The sequence below is a fragment of the Oreochromis niloticus genome, linkage group LG18 (assembly GCF_001858045.2).
Source record: "Oreochromis niloticus isolate F11D_XX linkage group LG18, O_niloticus_UMD_NMBU, whole genome shotgun sequence".
NCBI classification, from domain to species: domain Eukaryota; kingdom Metazoa; phylum Chordata; class Actinopteri; order Cichliformes; family Cichlidae; genus Oreochromis; species Oreochromis niloticus.
The window spans coordinates 5,752,938-5,763,447 of NC_031982.2; the positions used below are offsets into that span (position 1 = coordinate 5,752,938).

At 41.3% G+C, this 10,510-nt stretch overlaps 1 protein-coding gene across 1 annotated transcript; it reads right to left on the minus strand.

Annotated features, from left to right (window-relative positions):
- Positions 1-6,255: 6,255 nt before the first annotated feature.
- fabp6 (fatty acid binding protein 6, ileal (gastrotropin)) lies at positions 6,256-7,756 on the minus strand. Its single transcript, XM_005475914.4, has 4 exons — positions 7,508-7,756; positions 7,224-7,399; positions 7,006-7,095; positions 6,256-6,397 (listed from the first exon to the last, which is right to left on the minus strand). The coding sequence occupies exons 1-4, from the start codon at positions 7,704-7,706 to the stop codon at positions 6,347-6,349; spliced, it is 516 nt and encodes a 171-aa protein (XP_005475971.3). The 5' UTR covers positions 7,707-7,756; the 3' UTR covers positions 6,256-6,346.
- Between the last annotated feature and the right edge of the window lie 2,754 nt (positions 7,757-10,510).

Below are 10,510 nucleotides of genomic sequence, written 5' to 3' on the forward strand. Positions count from 1 at the left end.
ACCCCGGCCTGATGGTGGAATTGAACTCTTGCTGTGCGGCAACAGTGCTAACCACCGTGCCACCGTGCTGCCCTGTTTTTCAGGATGTTATCCAAGAACTCGCTGTTGAGAGGTTGATCCTAAAAAATTCACAGTCCATCGGTCTGTGTGTGGAGAAGAAGATGAACGCGCTCCTTGTCACAATCCTTAACTAGTAAACTGTCTCTGGGCCTGAAAACTGAATATGTTTGCTCTCTGCAATGCTTTTAGGGGCACAGTGACAGTGTCGTTTTTTAGGAAGCAATATGAGAATAAAAGCACTGGAAGCATCCTGGAGGTGCATCAGAAGAGAAAAATTGGCCAAATTTAAATATTTTAAAACATGATTTTTATGGGCTAGTTTATGTAATTTCCCATGTGTACATTCACCTGAAAGAGTTGTAGTGTAATAATAATCCAGGTATCAAGACCTCCAATTATACTGACTTTTTTTTGTAGTTAACCAAGTAAAGCATGAGCTCGTCATGTTTTACTTATCATCATGTTTTAATCTATTAATGAAATTAAATTACTAACATCCACAATGCTTGGTGATGCTTGTTCATACTTGAATAACACGTTGCCAGCTTAGGTAGAAACACAACACTGTGTTGACAGTCTGAGTCACAGACATGCAAGTACATATTGCGACTTGTCTCCAAGAGCACTTGAAGGTGCAGATCACAAAAACAGAAAGAGAAACACAATATGGAGATGTTAACAAGCCATTTTCTCGCCACTTCTGGTTGCAGAGATGGAGGCCAATCAGAAAAAGGCAGAATGGCCAATCAGAAACAGTAGCCTTGGAAATAGCCAATTAGGCCTGTTTGTCTGTGAGGACAAAGGAAGTGATATTGCAGAGTGATTGCGCCAGCGCCGAGCTACACAAACACGCTCAAATGACACCTTGCTTGTTGCCTTCCAACCCTAATTTCGCAGGAGTGCGAGATCTTGATTGCATCTGTGCTGGCGAGAGAGGACGTCTCATTATTACACCAAAACAATCGCCACCTCAGAGGCAAAAAACAGAGATTTTGTTTTCATTAGGGAGCTATTGAGTCACCGGCTCTCGAGTCAAGGCCATCAGACGCACACGCACTCACACACATGTACATGCACCGAGGGTGTAGTCTGGCAATTTTACTCAAAAGATTTGTACCTTACTCCAGTCCACTTAATGAAGCTGTAAATTTAGAGACGTGAGGGCCTTTACAGTGCTCCTTTGAGAGCTGCTACAATGATCCTGGGACTGAGCTGGTTAATTAACTGATTGTTTGCTTGGCTTGGAGCCACAGAGAAAATGGGTGGATGTGGAGCGAGACAAGGAGATGAAAAGAGGGGGCATGAGGGGAGAGGATGGAAAAGAATGGGTGTGAAAGGGAGAAGAGAGCACAGAAGTGGTCAGGGGGCAGTAAGAGAGAATCAAAGAATAGAACAGCGAAAGGGGGGAGAGGATAGAAAATCACAGGAAACGGGCTTCAAGGGCAGCATCTCATATTTCAACTAACATGTGGATGCTGAACAGATAACTGTCTTTTGTGCTTGCGATTGCTAATTGAAGGTACAGCTGAGGCTGAGGGAAATGGCATTAATACAAATGTCTGTACCAAATTTCATGGCTGTGAATCATTTTACATTTCAATTTCATGGTGATGCTATGGGAAAAGCTGGGGGATCACCAAAGTTAGGAGGGTTTACTACCTGACACCAAAAACATGCGTCTGACCTCGGAAACATGTGATCCTCTTTGCCTGTAGGCAAAGGTTGGGTGTTTCAAACAAGGACCTTTTCTAAAAAAAATAAAATAAAAAAAATAAAAATTAATAAATAATAATAATATTATTCATTCAAAAAAACAGACCTTCAGCGGGAGATGCTAGTGCCTCCTTTATCAGAAGTAACTTCTTGGGTGTTTTGAGACTGAAATCTTTAAAGACGAGAACTTCTCTATAAAGAAACGAAAACTTTAAAATCATAAAAACTGGACACCCAGAAGTCCCATGTCTGTGACCTGATGGTTCAGAGCTTGTATAATGACCTAACGTTAGATGGTTCCAGTGTTATGGCGGTTAGATTGTTGTTTGCTGGCTAGCTGTCGTGCTCCACTGTTCTTTCCAGACAGCACTCTCTTTCTAATCGTGGATATATGCATGAAGTGTCACATACACAGTTAAAAGACCTGCAGATCCTATGTCATCATTTCTCAGTTCTTCAAGGCTTTTTTTTTTTTTTTTAACATGAACATGTTGTGCTCAATAGCTATCTGTAACAAACCCACGACAGACCTGACCACATCATTTAGACCAGGGGTCGGCAACCCGCGGCTCCGGAGCCGCATGCGGCTCTTTAGTCCTTATACTGCGGCTCCGCGTGGTTTGGGAAAATAAATTAGAAGTATTTCGCTGAAGTGTATTTTATTTATGTTAGTTCTTTTAAACTTGTAGTTCTAAATTGGAAGATTATTGTGATATTGAAATATAAATATAAAATTATATTCTTTTATTTTTTCCTCGCTCGATATAAGCATCACACTCGCGGAAGCCGGTATTCCCGCCGAAACACCGTGCATTTATCGAGACTTTCAACCCCGGGTAGGCCAATTATGGATCTTCGGATCCACATTATGTCAGCAGCTGCACCGTGAACTATGTTAAAGACAAACACTGCTCACGCCTCACAGACGACAGATGACAGCTTACAGTCCTGCGTAAACTGACTTCGCACAGCACCGATTAGCAGACGCTGTGCGCAGAGGTTCAGGAGCAGAAGTCCCATTGTAAACATACCACGGCAGACCCGAGGATGTTTGCATGAACGCGCTTTTCACACGCGGTTGCTGTACGCATACAGCCGGCTGTAGCTTCGCAGCTCACTGCCCGACACACACCACCAACACAACAGCACAGATAGCGCAGACTTTAAGGCGGCGAGGCGTGATTGCGGGTGCCGCTCAGGTGCGTCCGCCTTCCCTGCAGCGGCGCTGCAGACCACGCCCCCGCCGCACCATTAACCAGGTAAAATACATATGTAGGCAGAATTTTGCAAATATCTATTTTCAATTTTTCAGCAGCATAGTGCTTTTTTTTTACCAATTATTTTTTAAAAGTCAGGTCAAGGCTCCAAAAGCCCAAAGGAGATATAAGGGAGGCGGCTCACAACAGTTTTTGTTTGCTACATGGATCATTTTAGTTCAGCTGGGTGTCTTTGCTTTTGTTATATTTCTTTAAGAGTTCAAAATGTGTTGATTACATAAATAAAATGTAATTTTCTCTGTAGCACTTCATGGATTTCATAAGCAGCACACCTTAGTTGTTCACACAAAGGTAAAAAAAACAATATATATACAGTGTTATCTTCATTTTAGATGTCAAAAAGTATTTGCGGCTCCCAGTGTTTTCTTTTGCGTGGAAACCGGGTCCAAGTGGCTCTTTGGGTGTAAAAGGTTGCAGACCCCTGATTTAGACTATTAACCCGGCGAGGCGTGATTGCGGATGCTGCTCAAGTGCGTCCCCCTCCCCCGCAGGCGTGCCGCCGACCACGCCCCGCCACATACCCCCATTGCCCGACTGAGGCCAGGGAGCCATTCTGACGAACCTACCCCCCAGAATCATCCCCAACTGTCGGCATCCCCATCCCATGGCCCAGCGGTGGAGACGTGTTGGTTCCGTGGGTTGGCCACGTGTACAGCAGTGACGATGATGCTGGTCTGGAGGCTGCCCGTGTGACCAGAGGCGACGGCGTAGCAGTCGCGCCCATGATCCGAGGCTCCCAGGCGGCTTGGCAAGCAGCCGGCGCACAGGACCACGCACCGGCCTCACTTCCACCAGAGGCCGGTGCGCTGTGTGGTCGGTCCTGTCCCGCAGTTCTTCGCACTGGTGGCATGCCACCGCCGGCTGCTCCTTCTGCGGGGCCGCGAGCTCAGCCACCATTTGGGCCAGCGCCTTCCCTGGCTGGCCCGGTCCTGGGTCTACCGTGCCCCAATCCTGGGTTTCGGCACCAGTGTAACAAACCCACTACAGAACCAACCACAGCTCACTGCTTTTCAGCATACTTTCTTTATTACGGTTGCTTGTTTACAAGCGGCTGCAGCTTTTCAGCCACCAGCCGAACACACACCAACAACAACAAAACCGGTGTTAGGCGTGATCGCGGATGCCGCTCGGGTGCGTCTGCCTACTATGCAGCTGCGGCGCCGACCACGCCCTGCCACACTATCCTAAAAAATATGCAGTTATTTTGAAACTATGAAATTCTTACAATGAAATGGATTACTTGTGGAGAACCTCATATATACCAGACCAGACTCAGAGGCATCCTTCATCATTCTTGATGGGTGAGCTCTTTGATCTTTGATGGCACCGCACACTTAAATAACAAAAAGACAAACAAACCTGAGATGTCAGAGATTTAAATCTGATATACAGGACAAACTTGCCCCTGACTTGGGAAGTCACTAATCATCATCTAATCATCCAAGTCTAATTACCTCCGCACAGGAGGTTATGTTTTTGGCAGCGTTTGCGTGCATGTCATTCTGTATGTGAATTCGATCGCTCAAAAAGTTTTGAGTTAATTCTAATAAAACTTTGTAGGGCATAGACTGGGGTCAGATTGAAAGGCCATTAAATTTTGCCTTACATCCTCCAAGGTCTTCAAGGTCACAGATTTAGGGTGTAACATGTAACACGTTAACAATCCATTCAAATTTGGCTTAAGGTCAGAGTTTAATGATTTATAGATAGAGAATTGACAAAAAGTCTGATTCATAAAAGCATGATGTGTATTGCTAACATGTACAAAACACCTATAAATAGAAAATAATTAAAGAGATATAAACTATCATGTCACATTTGACCTCTCCATTATAAGAAAGTACTGTCAAGACAAAGAGAATGAGTTGCCTAGTTAGACATACACCTATATACTGTTTGTATAATCAAAGTAAATATGTGTCATGCTACACTAATCTGATTTTTACTGCACTAAAAAACTTCCTTAAGTACATTTAAAACGAACAAAGAAAACAAAATCAGTATAAAGAAAATACAATACTGTTCCATCCATCCAGCCATTCATCCATTCTCCTCCACTTATCCTTATCAGGATCACAGGGCAATACAATTACCTTCAAAGTAAATACTGCCCACAGAGCGAGCTGCGTTTGCTTTACAAATCTTGTTTACCTTGATTCTAGTTCAGTGAATTTAAAGAGGTGGGATATATGTAGGAGAGTACTTACTTTTCTTTGTGAGCAACCTGTTTTATTCATTTAAATGGCAAAAATGTGTACAAAATGGGAACTAGGTGTTTGTCTGATATATATATATATATATATATATATATATATATATATATATATATATCTATATATATATATATATATATATATGTATATATATATATATGTAAGTGTTGTTTGAGTACATCATCTTGTTTTTGTAGTCCCTCTTTCAATGCTTCAGTGCTTCTCTGACTGTGCTACTGAAAAGTTGTACTTGTTACTTGTTAAATTAAAACTCAGTGTCACTGTACATGAAATAATTCATCTTCTGGGAACCAGGAATTTCACAGTGATCCAATACTTATTCAAATTGTTGAGATATTTCAGTCCAGGCCAGTATGACTGATCACCATGTGTATTGATAAAGTCAGCCCAGGTCATGTGTGCAGAAGATAGATGAGTGTTTACTGCACGCTGGCTTTGAGCCACCACTGGTTGCAATATAAACATTGGAGCTGAGAGGCATAGCACTTAGTCAGACTTCAGTTTTTTCTTTGTCTGAGATAAAAGTTTAAATTATTCCCTTCCTCCAGTTTCTACGAGAAATGACACCAAGTAGGTCTTTTTCTTAGAAACACTTATATGAGAGCAATTTCAATGCAAGCACTTGCAATTTACTGTCACATCTACTAACTGTAGCTGAGAAAAGTTCAGATCTTTGTCAGTGTCTTTGTCAGTCAGCTGTCAAACTGTCACTGTTCTGCTTAAACTCCCATTTCTGTCAATCTGGCAAATGTTCTTTTCTTATAGAAAACTAACAAACTAATAGACGTGTTTAAAGGTCACGCCGCTGCTATCCCCTGCAAAGTCTGAAGCCACAGTTGCGTCTTTATCGTACCCTGATTCTTTGTCATCAACTCTTGTAGTTTGAAAAAAAAGCAGTTTAAACTTATATCGTCTAGAAGTCACATCGTATCCCCCAGAGTAGAAAACATAGACAGAAACACAGGTTCAAGTTGGCACGATGACCATAGTTTATTAATTAACCATAGTTTATTAACACAAATATTGTTCCGAGGTCTCCGTTGTAACTGTTAAAGAGGAGAGTTAGATCTTCTTGCTGATTCTCTTCAGCACTACAGAGCCGGCTTTGGAGGTCTGCAGAAAGACAGGAAATGACTTCAATTAGCTTTTGCATTGCTTCTTTAAATCTGGTTTTATGTTATGAAATGTTTCTTTTTTGAAATGTCAGACAAATTAAAAAATACCACTGTAACAGTAACTTTATACTTGTCAGCTTCTGGCCAACCCTGACACCTGAAAACTGCAGACTTTAGCAAATTAAGCAATTGTGTCAGTCAGCTGAAACAGGCTTCATTTTGAATTTTCCAGTCTTAGTGTGTTTGGCTTCCTTTGAACTGGATACATTTGTGCTGTTTTTCTCAAAAAAAGTGTGAAGTGTTGAAAATTTCTGAAAAGCAGACTATAAAATGGAAACAAAAAAGAGATAACCTGCAAAGAGAGAAGTGTCTCGTATAAATTCTCAGGATTAAAAGGTTGAATATGGGAATGAATTGGTTGTTAAAGTGCATTCAGTAGCAATACTCTGTGTCTCAGAGAGTTTTTTTTCTCATTAGCCGTTCCTGGTCTCCAGCTGAAGAAGTATAACTTTGATGACTCTAATGATCCCTGCGGGGAGTTGAGTGTAATAACTGCTGTCACTGCCCAACGTTTGCACCACTAAAAGCCTAAGTGAGTGTGTTTACCTCGATGAGTTTGCCACCACTGATCTCAGAGGTGTGGTGGTAGTTGGGGAAGGTCACGCTTATCTTGCCTCCTTCCATTTGTACTGTAGCCTGTAAACAAAATTGTGATATAACCAGTTAGGAGAGTAGCATTCATAGCTTTATGCTTCTGCTAGCTATAGCTAAAGCTTAAGACTAAATAAAGTTAATGATGATGCTTTGGATCATTTCCTTCCAACCTTGAATTTCTTTCCTCCAATGGTCTCCATGTCGGCCTCCTTGCCGATAGTGAACTTGTTGGTGACCTTGGCATTGGCAGGATATAAGAGGGTCCAGGTGAAATCGTTGCCATCCTGGGTGACCTCTGTGATCAACTTGTAGTCACGGCCCCTCTCGATGACATCATCTGGAATGCCTATAGTGGGACGGGAAGAGGATGCGAGGTCAAAAAAGGCCAAAGATGTGCAGAAAACAATGGAGAGCAGAAGCAGAGGAAGTGGAAAATTTGAGCCTGCGTTCTTACCTAGCACCTTGCAGAAGGCGTCGTATCCCTCCTGGGTCTCGGTTTCCCATCTTCCAGCGAATGCCATTTTGGTAGTGTTGGTGGGTGGAGAAGTGAGATCAGAGATGCTGAGGCAAGCTGAAGAAAGAGCAAGGTACTGAGACCAAGAATATTCCCTGTTTATATACTTTACATCTCTCGCCACCTCCTTCATTTGCATGTGATGACACAAGAGAGCAATTACAGCTGAATATGATGAGTTCAACAGGCTGCGAGGGAGAGGCCAATAAAAAGCATAAACGGTCGTTCATGGAGTTCACAGGCAGGGAGTAAAACGCTGACTGCTCTCTGGGTGAGCTGCAAGCTCACCTCTAGGTCAATGAACTCACCTGCAATGGCTTTATGGACATACCCTCCACTTTTACTGCTGCTGATTCGAGAAGTAAATAAAAAGACAATAAAGGCTCTATTTCAAGATACGATCCATCTTTTTCAAAGTACAGTGTTATGTCCAAAATGGAAACTGTCTGGGGTGTAATAGGGTCATCATTACCTATAAAAAGGCTATAATCATTGTCTGGCACCGAGAAGGCTCGAGAATATAATCTAATGTAATTGGAGCCATTTCACTGTTTTAAAGGTGTAATTTTTACACAGTCATCGCATTAGTATAAAGTCTGAAGACGTTAAGACAGAATTTTACACACAATCAATTATAACATAGTGCATGTAAATTCAAATGCATTATAATGTAATCCTTTCATCTAGCAGATGAGCTCCTTTACAAAATGTGGTTACATGGCATGGATTCAAAAGGGAAGTGTTTAAAGGATTAAGCTAGCTTTTTTTTTTTACTACAGTCACCAAATCCTAGAGAAAAAAATAAAAATAAAAATAAAGACCAATAAAAACCAACAATGTATCAGCACATTTCCTCAGTTCCTTTCACTGTCTTTGGAATTCAGACCCAAACCCAGGGTTACCAAAATACAGACAAAACACGCAATAAACACAGTTAATGATATAGTTATTAACCTGTTCTTGTGAACGAAACCCAGTCACCAAGTATAGCATCATGACTTAAAAGTAAGATTGTGTTAATAACACAAAACTGAAAAAACTTTCCAAAAGTCAAAATTTGGGGTCATTATCTCAAAGTTCAACTTAGAAACCCCAAATTAGGGTTAGAATTAGGTGTTAGAATGATTGGTAATAGGACAGGGGTAGGCAACTCCAGGCCACGAGGGCCGGTGTCCTGTAGGCTTTAGATGTGTCCTTGAACCAACACAGCTGATCTAAATGGCTAAATGACCTCCTCAACATGTCCTGAAGTTCTCCAGAGGCCTGGTAATGAACTAATCATGTGATTCATGTGTTGACCCAGGGTGATATCTAAAACCTGCAGGACACCAGCCCTCGAGGCCTGAAGTTGCCCACCCCTGTAATAGGATCTCTTCTTTGCTGGTTTTGGTCTCCTCCATCGGTCCTACTCCCACTTAAACAAGGAATTTATAGAATGAATCATAATTATGGCACAAATGAATGTTTTGGCACTGAGGTAAAAATGTAGTTATCAAATACTTTTGTGTAAATAAGTGCATTTAATTTGTTTTTATGTTTTCCGATGAATTATTGATAAATATGTGATGCATCTTTGGTTTTTTGGATAAGAACAACAAAAAGAAAAAAATATTTGGTCATAAAAATGTCATTTTGTTGTCAGTGTAGGATGTGGCGTAATGTCATTATAGGAGATATGTTGATTTATTAGTGGAATATTACTCCATATAGATGACTGAAAGGCTTCTGACAGATGTGTGACAGCAAAACAGATGAAAGCAGTGAACCAGTGACAAAAAGCACTTGCTGAATCTTTCTTAAAGAAAAAAAAGTACATAGCCACAGTGCTAACACAATTACAGTAAAGTGTTGCTTATACTGTTGGTGGCTGAAAATTGTCCATTATGGTGACTATATGACTGAAGCACACTGGGCTTTCAGTTCTGACAAACTGTGAATAGGTAAAAGCTTTTGACGCTGCACTTAACTTTGATCTCACACAATGCAGCCATTTCCACAGATCGCTGATAGCGTTTTTTAAACCATGAAAAGTCAACTTGGCCTTGGAGCTCTTTATAGATACATAAAACATCATATTGGCCAACATCCTATAAAAGACACCCACTATCTCTTTCTTTTATTTCACTGTCACTCTCTGCCCTTTCTCACTCTTGCACACACACACACACACACACACACACACACACACACACACACACACACACTAATCAGTGTGCAGAAGCAGATCAAATCCAGTTTGAAAAAAAAAGGAAAACACACACACGATATTATTCTATATTTGTCATGAGAATTTAACCTGCTGAATCTTTATCATTACAAATGCATAGTTAAAAGTGCATAGTCATCATAAATGTGTAGTTCAAACATCATTACACACTTTAAACACACTGAAGAGGAGGCATGGTCGAGAGCTTGCTTCAACTTCTAAGTGTGACATTAGAAAGAAAAAAAATATGAGTTCAGGAAACAGAGAAAGTCGCAGTTCAGTCCCTCCTTGCCTGATTGCACCAATCTGCACCCTAAGCACTGCACAATGGCACTGCACTCTATGGTTTTTGATAGGCGTTTTAATAGCCTACAATACACTTGCTGAATTCGGGGTTTTTGTATCAGTGTAGAAGATTTTACAATACAAAATGGCTTGATCATAAGCTGAACATGTACCACCATGTAACACTGTGTAAGTGCTGGTGTGGATCCAGTTCTACCCTGGTGCTTTCTGAGAACCAGCTCAAGTCTTTAAGAACCAACTATTAAGAAATATGTCTGTGTAGGTTCTCAGTCATCAAGGTCATGGTAGTCTATGGAGCTTGGAAAGAAAGCAACTGGACTTCTTTAGTAAGTTTCATCTCTCACCCAAGAGGCTTCTTCAGTTCTAAAACCAAATGGTGGAGAGTCCCGGGGACTCTACCAATTGCTGGGACTCACCACCATTTAGTTTTA